This window comes from Esox lucius, chromosome 1 (genome assembly GCF_011004845.1).
Source record: "Esox lucius isolate fEsoLuc1 chromosome 1, fEsoLuc1.pri, whole genome shotgun sequence".
In the NCBI taxonomy this organism is placed as follows: domain Eukaryota; kingdom Metazoa; phylum Chordata; class Actinopteri; order Esociformes; family Esocidae; genus Esox; species Esox lucius.
In genome coordinates this window covers 19,205,348-19,223,552 of record NC_047569.1, presented here as the reverse complement: position 1 = coordinate 19,223,552, position 18,205 = coordinate 19,205,348, and the positions used below count along the sequence as shown (strand labels likewise).

The following is an 18,205-nucleotide window of genomic DNA, read 5'->3' as shown; positions in this document are numbered from 1 at the left end:
TAAATACACGGGGCTAATAGGGAACCAGGAACACCTGGTGAGGGGCGGGGACAAGACAACAGGTGAAACACATCAGGGCGTGACACATTTCTGTAGGCTATGAACTATGCTGCAAAAAATGTCTTGTGTCAACATGAACACATTTTTGCACACACTGTTAGTTGACGCATTTGTACATCATTAATCAAGTATGGGTTATCATAATCAGTGGTTTGTTTATGTCTATGTTAATCTGTTGTTAAGGCTAACTAGGGTATTTGTTAATGCTAGTTCATGTACCCTTATCGAAAAGTGTAACCAGCTATGTTTTGCCCTGTCACATTATTTTAGACAAGACAGGCAGGCTGGCTTCACAAGCGAATTCATCCAAATAATTAGGATTGAGGAATGCATTGGCACCCAGCATGCTCATTTCTGGAGAATGATTTGGGGAATACAGTGAACATTTTATGTCACATTAGAACCCCTTTTCCATAAGCAAGCACTCACCAGCCAAATGTAGTGGAAGTTAAAAGTGCACCGTAGAGCATTGGGCTCCAGTTATGTTGTGATGTTGCAAACTCCAGTGTGCTACGTCTTTTTGGTGGTGCAGTGTTTTCTCTTTCTGGGTTCTTAAAGGTTCGCTACGTGGGGCCATTTTTCAGACTATCTAGCATAATCCTGGACTGTAGAGAAATATTTCTTTGGAATTATTATAGTTTTGAGTTTCGATTATTTAAAGGATGCCTTGCTCTGGCTACAATGGAAGTGAACGGGGGAACCGATATTGCATTCACAAATATATGATCTATTTGGTTTTCCATAACGAGAAGGCCAGGGTATATTGATATATGTCTCCATATGTCCTCCGAATACAATTTGTGCCAAAACAAGCATTGTATCACAATGGTGATCGCTGTTAATTATTTCTGGAAAATGTATAAGCAGGTACCGCGCAGATGAATCTGTCTGTGAGGAGGCTGTATCCGTAACCGGCTTAAAGAACTGTAGCTCACGTTAGCTAGTATAGACTATGACTTCAAACAAAAATTCCAGCAAGTTGTATTAGCTGCTAGTAAACCGACGCAAATCAGTCTGTGCTGAGGATTTATCCGGCAACCGGCTTTGTTTACAAAACTGTAGTTCACATTAGCTAGTATAGACTACGAGCTCAAACAAAAATGCTTGCAAGTTGTATTAGCTGCTAATAAACTGACGCAAATCTGTCTGCGAGGAGGATTTATCCGACAACCAGCTTTGTTTCCAAAAATGTAGCTCTCATTAGCTAGTATATATAGACTATATATAGACTATATAGACTAGACTACAAGCTCAAAGACAAATGCCAACAAGTTGTATTAGCTGCTGGTAAACCGTCGCAAATCTGTTTTGCAAGCAGGATTTATCCAGCTACCTTTGTTTACAAAACTTTAGCTCACATTAGGATTTGGATTTATTGCTACCTAATGTCATCGAGAACCTTGATGTGTCTGTGGATGAGGCTGAATTGGCTCTAGCGTGTGTAACAAATGGCATTGACTTTCAAGCTCTTATCCATGGCAGTTTTGGAAACCTTCCACGTCCCCAAAGAAACTGAAATAAATAACATTCTGCAGGAATAGTATGGGGAGGTACTGAAACTATTACTACTACCAATCGAGCATTGGCACGATTTTGATACTGTTGGGAACGGCCATGTCAGTTATTTTCTCTGACTGATAACATTCCGGAATTATTGTCTTTTTGACAATTAGCTAGATTCCATTTTATTAACACTGCACATTGGACATTTTGATAAATGTATGTAAATTGTGCTTGTTGCTAGCTAGGAAACTCCAATGAAGTCAACGCTGTAGTTAAACTGTTTTGATACAGCACCGGGCTGTTAGCTCGAATGCAGAAGTTTACAGATGTTGTGAGGTAGTGCATTCTTTAGAAAAGAAATGTTGGTTTCACATAGAACATAACCATTGATACAATGCTCGTTTTGGCACACATTTTTCAGGAGAACTTACGGACACCTATATCAATACACCGTGGCCTTCCCGTTTTGGAAAAATGAATGTATCATATATTTGTAAATGCTAAATTGGTTGCCCCGTTCAGTTCCATTTTAGCCCAGAGAGAGACTGCAGGAAAAATCTGAAAACCTCAAAACTAAAATAATTTACGGGGGGAAAAAATCTCAATGAACTAGGATCATGCTAGATAATCTGTAAATAGGCCCCAGGTTCAAAAATAGCAAAGTATTCTCTTAAGACAGAGCTTATATCTCTCATCCAGACACAAAGTTGTTTCCAATTACAGTGACCTTTAATTGATTGTTCAGTTAAATCTTTGTGCTTCCAACATGGATGGGACAAAATATCTCATTTTGAGTTTGTTGTCAAAATGTTTAAAGAAACTGTCAAAACTGTTAAAGAACTATGGGAAACCAAAAAACGCTTGGTTGGATCATCCTAGATAGGTTTAATAGTATTATTAAACATTAAAATGTATTATCTTCAGTGAACATATTTGACATTTTGATAGTACTCACAATCCCTTATTTCTATTTACAGCCCTGTAATGTTTCAGTTTAAGAGGCAGGACACAGGTGCGGTGAGAACGGAGGTCTTTTAATAAAAAGAACACAACAAAACAGAACAAAGTTACATATGGAATGGAATGCAATGCAAAATAATGAATAACAAGAGACAACAAGGAACTTAAATCGAGACACTGATCAGGAACACAGGTGAGGGCAATAACAACAAACAGGTGTCTCTGCTCCAAATGAGGGAGAGGGGGAGTTGGATCCCACTGGGACACGTGATGTTACCCCTTTCTGGCATTGACTGAGGTAGTTGATAAGCCTGGAAGACGCCATTTATGATATTCTCTCTGAGAACAATGCCTATGCAAAGATTGGGAGGCAAAATTGATGACTTCTATCTCTGACCAGTTGTCTAAATTAGATTTAAAAAAAATAAACCTCCATTCGACACCACAGAAGAAGACCAAGAATTCATAACCGATGTCGTGACTAAGGATTTTGTACGTCTGGCCTAAATATCATTAAAGCAAAAGAACAAGGCACGTTGCATGTCATTAAGGAAATATACACTGAGGTCTTAGCATTTTCAATTAAATGTAAACAAATATCTAAAATATTTCAACATCATGAACGGCCTTGATCACAAATTCTATTTTGTACTAGCAGTAGTAACGTAACAGGCTATGGACACGCAAAGGGAGATCATAGCTCTGAAACGCCACTCTCGATCGAGAAGCCAGTTTTACGGCAATTATTTAATTGTTATTCTGTTATTAGGAACTGTTTAGGTTCTATTGATTACTGATCAGAAATAGAACATAAATTCAGCAGGCTCCAGACCATGTAGGTTTTAAAGTTGTGTACATATTGAGTGATGAAAAGCAAAGGAGCTGCCAGGCAACAGAGATGAACTGTAACAACTTTTGTTCATAGGGGGTTCAGAATAAATACACTACTCAAAAAAATTAAGGGAAAACATAATCATCACAGTATAACACTGTCAATTCAACTTCAGGGATATCAGTCTGTCTAGTTAGGGAAGCATAAGCGATTGTGAATCAATGTCACCTGTTTTGGTGGATGCACTGGAGAGGCAACAGCAAGATAACCTCTAAAAAGGTTTTGCAGATGGTGGCCAAAGACAATTGCTCTCTCTTTATCCTTCCAGACTGATTCTTCTCTAATTTTGCCTTTTGTTAGTGTCCTTGTCACTACTGGTAGCATGAGGCGGTACCTGCAGCCCATTCAGGTTGCACAGGTAGTCCATCTCCTCCAGGATGGCACATCCATACGTACCATCGCAAGAAGGTTTGCTGTGTCTCCCAGTACAGTCTCAACAGCATGGAGGAGATGCCAGAAGATGGGCCATTACATGAGGAGAGCAGGACAGGGCCGTATAAGGGCATCAACCCAGCAACAGGACCGGTATCTGCTCCTTTGTGTGAGGAAGAACAGGAGGAGCACTGCCAGAGCCCTACAAAATGACCTCCAGCGGGCTACTGGTGTGCATGTTTCTGGCCAAACTGTCAGAAACAGACTCCATGAAGGTGGCCTGAAGGCCCGACGTCCTATCGTGGGACCTGCGCTCATAGCCCAGCACCATGCAGCTCGATTGGCATTTGCCAGAGAACACCTGAATTAGCAGGTACGCAATTGGCGTCCTGTTCTCTTCACAGATGAGCATGTGACAAACGTAAAAGAGCCTGGAGACGCCAGGGTGAACGTTATGCTGCTTGCAACATCATCCAGCCAAAGGTTCCCTTACTGCTGTTAGGTACCCGGATGAAATCCTCAGACCCATTGTCAGACCATAAGCTGGTGCAGTGGGCCCTGGGTTCCTCCTGGTGCAGGATAATGCCCGGCCTCACAAGGCCAGAATGTGTAGGCAGTTCCTAGTTCACGAAGGCTTTGATGTCATTGACTGGCCCTCACGTTCCACAAACCTGAATCCTATTTAGAACATCTGGGACGTCATGCATCAGTGCATTCAACACCGCCAAGTAGTGCCACAGATTGTTCAGGAGCTCACTGATGCCCTGATCCAGGTCTCGGAGGAGATCCCCCAGGACACAATCCGCCTTTTCATCAGGAGCATGCCCAGACGCTGTCAGGAGTGCATATAGGCACGTGAGGGCCATTCGCTGCTGAGTCAGATTGTTAGTTGTCGTGATGAAATTCACACAAGTTGGAACAGCCTGTGATTTCAGTTGTTTCCAAACTGCACAAGTACAGTAAAGATATTGATCTTTAATATATTTAATTTCATCGAGACCTGATGTGTGATTTAATACTTTTTCAAGAACGATGAGTGTCATAATAATGTAAAGCTTTAATGATATGAAGCCTTTATTAACTCTTAAGAGTAAATGAAGAAATTGAGAATTCCACCTATACTGCCCTTGCCCATTATAACCGCAATTTATGTGCACATATGTTGTCAGGACATGCACAGTGAAGGTATTCTGTATAAAATACACATGAGAGATTATGAGGAATTCAGCAGAATGTAGATTGGAAGAAATAAGGTTTTTCAGGCACAAGCTGGAAAACACAACAAAGAAAAAACTTTTTATATTATTTCATGGACAGGCTACAACTCTAATATTGATATAACCAGCTTTACACACATCCTATGTTTGTAACCCAAACATTGGGGATTGATAGACATAAGTACTAGATCTGGGCAGCTAATTTAGTAAGGTTTAGTTAGGTGTCAGGAGCCTTTTCCAAGTGTCCCTTTACTTCAAGTCTGTAAATTACGTCATTCCACAGTTTGATGTAGATCTGCTATTTGTTTAGTATAGAAACCAATTTTTTACAATAAAAACACAACATTTTTATCCCAGTGATTTTCCATGTGACCTTCGACCTATTGCAAAAGGCTCTCCCTCGCGTAGGAAATCAGCCTACCACTGAAAGGACAATCTAATTGGCTACTAGACTTGTCAATCCAACCTAAAACTAAGGCATCCACACGCAATAACGCATACTGACCCTCCAGACAATCGATGTTTTATCAGTCATACATGATCGTATAACATTGCCAATAGGCTGGTTAAAGTTCTAAGAACCTAACAATTCATTTGAAACCAAAATGGAAGCTTTATCACAAGCACAGTTCAAACCAGAGCTTACCTTGTGATGAGAAAAGTGTTCGATTTTCCAATAAAGATGGCGCCTCAGATGGCTGGATCGATAAAGGTAAGTCCCAGGCATCCAAAATATATGTCCTTATGATCGATTGTGTCTGGCTTCATTGCGAATTCAACTTTAGCCTGTTTGTCGGACAGCTCCTCTGTTTACTACTTGGAGTCTGAGCCAGCAAGAGCACGGACCCACGCTGCGGAGGGGAGGGGAGGAAAGGGGTCATAAAAGTCTTAAAGGTAGTGAGACCAATAGCAGATATGCTATACTCTGCCTGAGAGGGAAGAAAAGCAGCTACTGGGTTCTAAGGGTTCTAAAGGTTCTAGTACCCCAGATCTGGGGTACTTACGTTTAAGATGTTTTAATCATGATTTATGCCACAATTTAAAAAGCACAGAATGTTGTCATATTTGACATAGTGGTTATGTAACATTGGACATTATGTCAGAATGGTATGTCACATTTATTAACCTATTATAAAGCATGACATATGGTTGTACATGCTTTGTAACACATTTATGTAAAGCTCATGAAGGCATTAAAGGTATTTATGTTTCACAAGAAAAAAATATTTAAAACCTGTTTTTCCATCTCTGAGAATGCTGTTTAACATTAAAAATAAATTCTAAAACCTTTTCTATCAGGGATGAGTGTTACATTTCAAGACCAAGAGAACTTGAGAAGTTGCCCAGACATTGGCTTTGAAGGAAAAAAAATGCATGCAGGAAGAACAAGTGCTCTGTTTGATGCAGAGAAAGCCCTTCTTCAGGGCTCAAAAAGACTGTAGCTAACACTGTGAGAAGGTTAATTATTCAGTAAACATCTGTTCTGTCTTAGTCTTTTTCCCTTCTCACATATTGTATCTTGTGTTGGGATTCTACTTCTAGGCTAATGGTGAGGTTAGTGAAGTGTTATAGGCCAAGAAGGGCATTATAAATCATACAGCTATAAAGATAATCATACGATTCTTAGTCATAGATGTCACCTTACTGCTTCCTCAATGATTCTTAAAGGTGAAATAAAGATACATTCCGTGTTTTTGTTTTTCTTCCTGATAAGCATCATAGATTTGCAGTATGGGAAAAGTTAAATAACAATAGTAACTTTGATATAAAGGGGCACTTTATATCAAATATTTATTCATAATGTTTATCATTTTGTCTTAACATTGCAGTACAGGTGTGTCTCAAAAGATTTGAAATCGTGTAAAAGTTCATTTTGTTCCATAATTCAAATGAAAAAGTGATACCTTCATATATTCTAGATTCATTACACAAAGTGAAACATTTCAAGCCTTTTTTGTTTTAATCCTGATGATTATGGCATGTAAATCAGAAATCCAGCATCTCAAATTATTAGAATAAAACCTTTACAATACAGAAATGCCGACCAGCGAAGAGCTCTAATCGGCTAATTAACTCCCTGAGCCTTCAGTACACACAACCGCAGTCATGGGGAAGACTGCTGACTTGACAATTGTAAAGACATGTCCAGGAATTCAGTTACAAGTGTCAAGCCACTAGGAAAGAACTGGTGCAAAGTCCTCTCTTCAGATGAAAGTACATTTTGCATTTAATTTGGAAATCAAGGTCCCAGTGTCTCGAGGAAGAGCGGAGAAGCGCAGAATCCAAGTTGCTTGAAGTTCAGTATGAAGTTTCCACAGTCAGTGATGATTTGGGATGCAATGTCACCTGCTGGTGTTGGTCCTCTGTGTTTTATCAAGTCCAGAGTCAATGCAGCCATCTACCAGGAGATTTTAGAGCACTTCATGCTTCCATCTGCTGACAAGCTTTATGGAGATTCGGATTTCGGATAGTTCTGAGGTAATTAGCTGATTAGAGCTCTTGTCAGGTTGACATTTCTGTATTATTCATTTTTTATTCTAATGTTTTTACATACTGGATTTTTGATTTCCATGAGCTGTAAGCCGTAATCATGAAGATTGAAACAAAAAAGGTTTGAAATGTTTCACTTTATGTGTAATGAACCTAGAACATATGAAGGTGTCACTTAGTTATTTTAATTATGGTAGAAAATGAACTTTTCCCCACTATAATTTATTTTAGAATTTGTTTTGTGTTCACGAGTCACTGTTTATATTGACTATTGTAAGTTCTGTGTAACTAGCTTTTTGCAGCATAAGACTAAGAACATACTGATTGGTAGGTTTCTTTATTTATATTCAATTCAGACAAAGCAAAAGGTTTTGTGGTGCACAAGTCACTGATGTATAGCCCCAAAATAATTCCCAAGCAAAATAAAAACAAATCCGTCCCTACTCCCAGAAACGGGTATTCCCCGCCGCCACCCCCCCCCACCCCCCCACCCCCAATTGTGATTAAGGCCCTACTTTATCACAGCAATCATTCAGGGGTGCACCAAAACTTGTCTTCTACACCACCTTTACTTTATGACCCTGGTAAATAGGTGCTGTGCCTTATCTGGGTAAGAAGCAACCTGATGCTAGAGCTGTAGGGCATTTATTTATGTCTGGCCAAGGAATAAAAATTAGTAATCCACGCACTTTGTTTGTCACACAGTGACTTTTCAAGCCTTCCAGTCACTTCATGAACTCACCCCAGACTCATTCATTGTCTTGTCTCCCATAATCATGCACACCAGGTCCCAATCATCCCATCAATATATGTTTAAATGTTTCTCCTCTGCTCCCTCCAGTTGTCGGTTATTGTCGCTATATGTTGCATGTGCCTGGTGAGTGTTGCGTTTTCGCTGTAATATATCAGCACTTTACTTTGTATCAGTTTATGTTTACTATTCAGTTTTTTGTTTTCATTAAATTTAACAATCGAATGCAAGGTTCCTCCTACACTACCACCACGTTACAGAATGTATGGATTTGCTGCACTCCAGACCAAGTCACTCTATCCTAATTATCAGTGAGATAAAGGCTGTTTCTGGGAAGCAATACAAGTTGAAAACAGTCTACATTACATTGTAGCTTCTCCATCTTACTCAGTGACCATTTCCTGTTCCACACTCAAGATACAAACAGCTTTGATTGTATGACTTTTATAGAGACTACCACAAAAAGATTTAAAAATAAACAAAAAATGCTCAAACTGCTCACACGAACCACTGGTTTGCAAAGACAAGCTTGGTTGGAGATGTTAGTGAATGAAGAGGGGAATGAAAGGAAAATAATGGTCTGACTGTAAAATGCTGAAGGCATGGGATTGCTTTTACCCTAAACTGAAAACAAAATACAGCAACATTATAAACAGGGTATTGGAGATCTAACCACACTGTGCTGAGCGCCAAGCTGGCGTTTCAGCATTGAAAAATAGCTTTTTGTGTTTAAGCTGTACATTGGGCATCAATCCTTTTGTAAAATTTGTCAACAACCACTAATGAAGTATAAAAACCCATGTAACTGCTTTGAATATAAACATATGTAAAGTGCTTAACAAAATAACTTTTCAGCAAACCAGGTATGTCTAAGGACATTCCGGAGAGTTAATGAAATGTTTTTGTTTGGAAGCTTATTTGCCAAAGGTACTATCTAATGGCCTTTTCAGATTACACCAGTTATCAGGACAACATAGGAATAAAATAATAAAAAAATAAAGTATACATACTTTCCTATTCACATTTACAAAGGGTATCACACTGACAGACCTGATAGGTACAACATAACACAACTAACGTCAATTAATTATTAACTAGCTAGCTAACTTGAGTTTTCACAAAGCAGCTGTCTGCTGTTTGTTTTCAGAGATTTACTCTTATTTTAGACAGTATGTTAAAGATTGTATGAATATGCAAGTGATTCAAGCAGTTTGTTTTTGAAGAGGTAGAGTGAGCCAGTTACTTCTAGCTAGTTAACTTAATGTATGTCAATAATGTCATTAGCTTCTCTGCTGAATTTCTATCGCTGTCTTTTGATACATATACCTTAGACATCCATTGACATTTGAAGCTAGACCTCATACGGAGTGTGAATAGGCCCTAATTCTTACATGAACTGACAAAAATAAGATTAAACAAGAAAATACTAATGAATGACCATTTCAGTACATTTGGTATCTCCATATTCTGTGGGTATTCAAGCAAACAGAACACGTGCAAAATGATTAGGTATGACAACCGTGTTAGATTTTAAAAATGCTTGAGAGGACTTGAAAATGTATGCCAGTAAAAGACCATGATGTTTTCCTGTCACAGGGCTCTCTGTTATATCTAATACTGATTAAGCTGATGTCCAGTCCTACAAGCTGCCCACAGGCAAACAACCTTTACAAGTGTACCTTATGGCGTTCACACCACTGGATAGTGGTGCTACGTTGTGAGGTGGCAAAACGATGTACTGTATATTCAATACAATATTTCATTAATTATCAATATCACATTCACATTGACCATCTCATCCAAAACTTCTGTACCGGATTATCATGGTTGGTCTTTTCTGGTGGGATACTAGTTGTACTGTATGTGGCATTCACTGTGCTTCAGGTGACAATTTGGCCCACCACAGCCATTGTATATCCTTTCTTCTGTTTTCCTATTCTCTCAACTAAAACAAGAAAATGTACAATTATCAATGAGAAAGTCTACATACAGAATACAGTCAGTTTATACAGTCTCTTAGCATTTGAAGGAACAAGACAGGAAATACATATTTTTCCTATTAATTTCCTTTGAATAACAGCTAGATCACAGTAAGCAAAAAGTCTAGATTGAGTTCCAGCGTAAACATGATATTGAAAACACTTGGAAAAGGCATGTGATGATAAGCAGTGTAACAGGTTCAACAGGCAGCATCCAATCCTGTAGACATGACTGATAATGAAAAGCCTTTAGTGTGCAAGATTTCATATTACATGGTTAGAGCACACATTACAGTTAGTGGTATATACCCTCCACTGTTTAAGCAAGCATGGTCCTAACAGGTTGAAAGAATATCCAACCCCATTCCCCAGATTCTGAATTCAAAAGTGAAATGTATCTCTTGCAGAGATACATTTCCCAGTCCTCAAAACAATATATGTCAAACAGAAAGAAAAAAAGCATAATGTACACTGATTTTATTTCTTTATCACAAGAGAAGCAAAGTGTGAAAAGACGACACAGACTTTCCGGGTGAGATTGCGGGCCTCCTTATCTGCAGAGTTCTGAGAACTGGGAGCCCGTGGAAAAGACTGGCAACATTGTTTGGCAAGTCTTTGGGCAAATGTATAAGTTTTACTCCACCCACACAAGGGATGAAGTTGGATCAACCAAGTTTAACATATACTGTTAGTGAGGGTAGGGAGAGGAGAAGCGTTGAAAATTAACTCACATGCACATCACAGTTGTAATTAAAACCGCAAGAGATAGCATAATATTGGATTACACATACCAATTGATGTGATGTTTGCCACCTATAAGAGAGAATGGTCAGACTTTTTTTTTAATACACCTCATTGGATACCAAGACCGCTAGCTTTTAGCCACAGCTTAGGCCTTTATTTTCTAAGTGAAAAACTGGGCAGCAGGAGGTGGTGATGATCTTAGAATGGGATACGGGGGAATGTAAAGGCTTCTTGATTTACTGTTTAGACAAATCCAAGTTGAGCATTTCAAGGCTTCCCAGAAACATACTTTCTGCTTTGAATTTAAGTATGTTTTGTCTCAAGAAGCTGTTTGTTTCCCATAGTTCCAAAATATGGTTACCCCAGAACAAACACATGCAGCCCCTAGCGGTCAGGTCAAACATGGGTCTGCATGCGCTTCTGGAGGGGCCGTGTAAGGTCTGAGTTTTGGGAGGAGGACTGAGAGTAGTGGGAGGAGGAAGAGGCGGATGTCTTGCTGTCCTTGTCGAACTGCACATAGCCATCCTGCTTGCTGTAGCTGCTAACACTGCTGTCACACTGCGTGTCGACGAAGGAACTGGAGTCGCTGAGTGATCCTCTCTGGAATTCCCTCTCGCACAGTTCGATGGAGCTGCTGCCCATGCCCAGCACAAAGCGCTGGCTGTAGTCGTACAGGCGGTTTGGCCCAGCACCTAGGGTGGAGTAGATGTTGGTGAAGGACATGCCCGTGGGTACCCGCTGCTTGCCCCTAGTTGTGTCAGTGGTGGAATTCTGCATCTCTGTAGTCTGGTTACCTTGCATGGTGATAGTGGGGGTGGAGTTGTGTTCCTTGAAGTTGTTGACACTGTAGTATCCATTGGTGGGGTCCTTTTTGAGGGAAGAAAGGGGGAGAGGAAAGAAGAGTAAAAATTGTTTTATTATTCTTTACAAATGACCAGACTGTAGATATCAACAATTACTAAAACATTTTTGTATGGCAGAAAGTCTGAAAAGCAGTATCTCTGGAGAGAAACAGGGAAAAGTCATCCCCTTGTTTATATGCATTTATTCTTCTCTCAGTCTCAAGGTCAAAATGGCATTAATTACCATTTAAATTGTCAAATAAATTAAGTCTGCTGCATGGGTCAGGTCTGAACTGTAAAAAAGTAGCTCACTTTATGATTTAGTCATCTTTTGCATACACCTCTACAATAATTTTAACTGCTAATTAACAGGAATGAATGATTCATAGTATGGCATCCAACAACTCCCCTTAGAGTTCACTACTACATACATTTTAATAGGTATGGAAAGCCAAACAACTCAATATCAAATAAACAATGACATAGGTAAATATTCACATTCACATTTTGAAGATCGTGTCCATTGCATTGGACACGATTAAATTATTTTGTATATTTTGCAAAATCATTTAATCATACTTTATTAATTTCACAATAATATGTTGTATTTTCAATTATCTACATTCATAAAAAAAATAAACATTAACAAATAAATGTTGTATTTCCAAGAGCTGTTTTTGAAATTCAATTTGAAGACTCTTTTCACAGTTTGTGCAGGTGGCGCATCAAGCATCACATCGGGCATATGATTACCATCACCAGATGATTGAACATTGGAAAAGTTTTGCGTAGTTCGATCAATCACTAGTTCTGCAGCAACATGCAAATACTATGTGCAGAAATCTGACAAAACCGCATGAATCCATGATCCATCCTGTCTCGTCCCAACTGTACAGTCTGGTTGTGGTTTAATGGTGCGGGGTATGTTTTCTTGGCACATGTCATGCTCCTTAATACCAATTTAGGCATCATTTGAATGCCACATCCTGCCTTAGCATTGTTGATGATCATTTGCAGCCCTTTATTTTCACAGTCTACCAGTTCTCAAAGTAGGACAATGCGCGGCGTCAGAAAGCACTGATCAAGCTGGTTCTACATATATGACAGTGATTTTAGTTTACTCCAATGGCCTGCACAGTCCCCAAATCTCAATCCAATAGAGGACCTTTGTGATGAGGTGGAACTGGAAGCTTGCAGCATGAATGAAAAATCTGCAGGGCCTGCAAGATGTTACTGAGGCAGCATAGATCAAAAACACTGCTGACTAATTTATTTAATGCAACTAAATCCGATTACAGTTATAATTCAACAATTGAGACAGTTTATTTTTTCTTTCATACACATTCATTTTGCTGTAAGACAATAGCGCAGCCTATTTGAAATGCTGCTTGCTAGCTAATGTTTGAGATACAAAAATGCAAAAAAGATTTGGAATGATTGCACAAGAAGACCATACAAGGGCTTGTGGTTGAATAAGTCAAGGGGAAAAGTGCCAAGTTTGTCCATGGAATGATAATGCAAGCATATCAGAGATATCTTTTAACTAGATGGAACATTTGCTTTATCATGTAACTTAAAGTAAATTGTTGGGTAGCGTGGTGGCCATGAGCAGAGCACAACTGATGGCTGTTATTAATGATTGCGCTTTTGTCTATGCTCATAAAACCAGGCCAGACTGGGAATTCAAGAGAGTACTTTTGGGATTGCTTCATATTGCCCATACATTTTTGACCAATTGTTCTAAACATCAAGTGCTGCATTTTTAAATCCATTTTAGTGATCTAAATGCAAAAACACAGGAAGAAGATCTCTCTCCGTCGACCAACTGAGCCTCTCTGAATGCGAAACTAGCAGTAAAAACCGTCCTCCTGACATGGCAGCTTTGAGGGAGACTGAATAAAGAGGAAGAAAAGACACAACCCATCTCAAACACAGCAGTGACAAAACGAGCTGCATGAGTGTACACACCGTGTAGCTGACAACAGAAGTCGCACAGACTAAAGAGTGGCTCACAAGCGCCCCAAAGGACCTGTAGAACTTTTAGCAGACTATAATGTGCATTTTACTATGCAGTGGCTTCCCTTTGGCCACTGTACCATCAATGCCTGATTACTGGAGAGCTGCAGAAATGGTTGTCCTTCTGGAAAGTTCTCCTATCTCCACACAGGAACTTTGGAGCTCTGTCAGTGACCATCAGGTTTTTGGTCACCTCCCTGACCAAGGCCCTCCTCATCCGATTGCTCAGTTTTGCCAGGTTGTAGGAAGAGTGTTCCTTGTTCCAAACTTCTTCCATTTATGATTGATGAAGGACACTGTGTTCTTGGAACCATTCAATACTGAAGATATTTTTGGGTACCTTTTCTTAAATCTTTACCTCGACACAATCAGGTCTCTGACAAGTATGTGCCATTCTGTGCCTTTCCAATCAAATGAATTTACCAGAAGTAAACTCCAATCAAGAGAATCTCAAGAAGATCAATGGAAACAGGATGCACCTGAGCTCAACTTCGCCAGACATCAAAGACTATGAAAAATTATGAAAATGTGACATTACTGTTTTTCTTAAACAAATTTGAAAATGTCTAGATTTTTTTTCCTTTTTGAGGCATTGTGTGTAGATTAAGGGTCAACGTTTCTACCTTACGAAACAAAACTTAAGTAGCAATGATGGGATATGTCTAGTACAAGTAAATGAGCATAATGTAACTCTACAACCCCTTTCAATAAACTTTAGTCACATTAAGTGCTCTTACAATGCAATACACACATGATGAAGGCAATTACCTTGCTGAATTATATTTTACTTATTTTGGTTAATTACAACCCCATTTCCCAAAAAGTTGTATTCTGCATAAAATGCAAATGAAGACATAATGCAATGATGTGCAAATCATTTATCCCTGTATTTAATTGAAAATAGTACAAAGACAACATATCAAATGTTGAAACTGAGAAATTGTATTGTTTTTGGAAAACGACATTCCCATTTTGAATTTGATGTCAGTAACATGTTTCAAAAAAGTTAGGACAGGGGCATGATTACCACTGTGTTGCATCACCTCTTCTTTTAACGATACTCTGTAAGCATTTGGGAACTGAGAGGAACAACTGCTGGAGTTCTGAAAGTGAGATGTTTTCCCATTCTTGCTTGATTTACGATTTCAGCTGATCAACAGTTCGGGGTCTCCTTTGTAATATTTTTGGTTTCATAATGCGCCAAATGTTTTCAATGGCTGACAAGTCTGCACTGTAGACAGGCCAGTTTAGCAACCAGACTCTTCTACTATGGAGCCGTGCTGTTGTAATATTGATGTCCACTACAGAATTGTCTGTTTTTAATGCAGTGCCGTCTGAGGGTCTGAAGATCGTGGCCATCCAATTTTGGTTTTGGCCTTATCCCTCGCATACAGAGTGATGAACCCCTCCCCATCTGAACTCATTCTCCCTGGGATGCATTTTTTATGCCCAATTATGTTATTGATTCGTTGCCAATTAACCTAATTAGTTCTTAGATGTTACTCCAGGTTTATTTTTTAGCATTACACAACTTTCCAGTCTTTTGTTGCCATGGTCCCAACTTGTTGCTGGCATCAAATTCAAAGTGGGCATATATTTTTCAAGAAACAATAAAATGTCTGTTTCAACATTTGATATGCTGTCTTTGTACCATTTTCTTTTGAATGTAGGTTATAAATGATTTGCACATCATTGCATTCTGTCTTTCTTTACAATTTAAAGTTTCCCAACATTTTTGGAAACAGGGTTGTACTTTCAGTCTGGAAATGTTTCCACATGTTAATGTCATTTAATTGGAGAAATGGTGAACTTTCATTATAAATGTGACTAGTGAATATAACAAACAGTGCATCATATGATTGTCTGTCTGGTAAGGAATTGCCTCATAGATCTTTCCAAACCATCTGTCAATGCTTACAATTACCATTTTGGCAAACACGTGTTACAAACTGTTATACATGTAGTAGTATGGTTTAATTTCTAAGTAATTATTAAATGGTGCTTCCTGTGTATTGTGCATTCTACAGCATGGCTGCTGCACTTTGCACATCAAGGGCCAGACAGATGCTGATGAATATATTTTACCCCCGGCTATATCCCCTTCAAAGCCAAGGTGAATGGAAAATGGTCCTCAGTTGAAGATCAACCTTATCTCTCTTGCCTGACTTCCCTCATTTCCCTTCTTCTTCCCTTCTTCTATTTTCTTTGGGCCTAACTTTACCATGCTTATGGACCAACCTTGACATGCTGGTACTCTTTCTCCTCCTCCTGCAGTACCTCCAGCTGTTTCAGCACTGACTCCTGCTGGAACTCCCCACGTTCAACCTGTACAAAGAAATGCAGGGAACGCATTAGAAATTTGAAAAAAAAAGGTGTTCCATACATTACCAAAACTGTCCTGACACTATGGAAACATAGTCCTGACACAGGGATTTAATATAAATAATTAATAAAAAAAGCAATATTCTGACACGTTTTCATTTGTATTCTTTTAGAATAATATACTGTAATGTAAGATGTCCAAATCATGACTACAGCAATTCCCAGAAAGTTTGAAGATTGATGGGTCCTCTGGTGCACATTTCTCCAATGCTTCTTATTACACTGCTCATTCAATTAGACAGTTCAAGGAGTTTCACCATCCAAAAGCCACGATTGAGTTTGTAGGATCCCGATCCATCACAAAGAGTCATTAGTGTGCCACAGGCAAGGCAGCGCTGTCCAACATCTGCTTCAGATAAACCAATTTGCACCTCCCTCTGCATCAACAGCTGGTACTGTCAGAATCTCACAACCAGGATTTGAACTCCTTGCAACAATGTACAATGCAATGCTGGGCAGCGACATTGACATTCACGCCAATTGGGAGCCTCTGTCAGACATGTAAACTAGACTCATGGCAAGTAACTCTAAATAATGTGTTGTGGCACCCAGGTCCTAGGCGTGTATCGCTACCACTGAGCGAAGGGCATTCAGGCCATGGAGGCTCAGGTCCTTGGAGAGCATGAATCACCACAGTGTGCATACGGTGAGCACAACAGATGTCTTGAAGTGGAGGCCTGGATGGCCAGACCCACCACCCGCCACCTTCTGCTTGTCTGGGGCTGTTCCTGACTGGAGAGGCCCAGCAGGCGTATCACACCTTGCCACTCCAGCACGTTCACGATTGCCCCTGGCTCAAAGAGGACATCCTGGCTCGGCTGGACCAGTGGGGGTGGCAGGCCGCCTAATCCATTACAGGCCACACACACCGGGGGGGTACTGCCCAACGTCCAATTTGCCCAGCTGCACCGACTGGTGGAGTGACAGGGTGACGATGGATATGTTCATCTGTTTAATGTTCACTGTGATGAAATGCCTAGGAATGTCAACACAATTAAACTAGTCAGGGCAGTTATGATCGTAAATAATTGATGACGAGGCTAGCTAATCATTTTTTTGAGTTTCATAACTATTTATTTAGCCAGCTTTAAAACATAGCCTAGACAGCAAAAGAGTGGGCTACTTCAAAAACATTTTTTGTAATTCTATCAAAATAAATATGAGGTAAGTTAATTTTTTGTAAGGTCCAAAAGATTCTAGATATAATCAAAAGAAGGTGGATTTTAATGGAATATATCCATAGGCATACAGAGGCATATTATCAGCAACCATCAGTGTTGTGTTCCAACTGCACGTTGTGTTTGCTAATCCAAGTTAATCATTTTAAAAATGATCGTTACAAAACCCTTTTGCAATTATGTTAGTACAGGTGAAACTGTTGTGATTAAAGGAGCAATAAAAATGGCCTTTAGACTAGTTGAGTATTTTGTGCATTAGCAATTGTGGGTTTGATTACAGGCCCAAAAATCTTCTAAAACTCATTTGTCTTGTTCTGAGAAATGAAGGCTATTCCATGTGAGAAACTGCAAAGAAACTGAAAATCTCGTACAAAGCTATTTACACTCACCTAAAGGATTATTAGGAACACCATACTAATACTGTGTTTGACCCCCTTTCGCCTTCAGAACTGCCTTAATTCTACATGGCATTGATTCAACAAGGTGCTGAAAGCATTCTTTAGAAATGTTGGCCCATATTGATAGGATAGCATCTTGCAGTTGATGGAGATTTGTGGGATGCACATCCAGGGCACGAAGCTCCCGTTCCACCACATCCCAAAGATGCTCTATTGGGTTGAGATCTGGTGACTGTGGGGGCCATTTCAGTACAGTGAACTCATTGTCATGTTCAAGAGACCAATTTGAAATGATTCGAGCTTTGTGACATGGTGCATTATCCTGCTGGAAGTAGCCATCAGAGGATGGGTACATGGTGGTCATAAAGGGATGGACATGATCAGAAACAATTTAAACGAGGCCCAATTGGCACTAAGGGGC

General features: G+C 39.5%; 1 protein-coding gene across 3 annotated transcripts in view; it reads right to left on the bottom strand.

The window, feature by feature from the left end:
- Window positions 1-8,004: 8,004 nt before the first annotated feature.
- The window catches only part of kirrel3b (kirre like nephrin family adhesion molecule 3b), a 191,401-nt gene continuing 181,200 nt past the window's right edge, over window positions 8,005-18,205 (bottom strand). For 2 of the 3 annotated variants that reach the window (XM_034292094.1, XM_020041329.3), the window contains exons 15-16: window positions 16,065-16,151; window positions 8,005-11,835 (exon numbers count right to left, since the gene is read on the bottom strand). In XM_034292094.1, the coding sequence (XP_034147985.1) occupies window positions 11,365-11,835; window positions 16,065-16,151 (558 nt within the window). In that variant the 3' untranslated portion in view covers window positions 8,005-11,364. The remainder of the gene's footprint in view (window positions 11,836-16,064; window positions 16,152-18,205) is intronic. The other variant, XM_010893311.5, reaches the window with a different exon arrangement.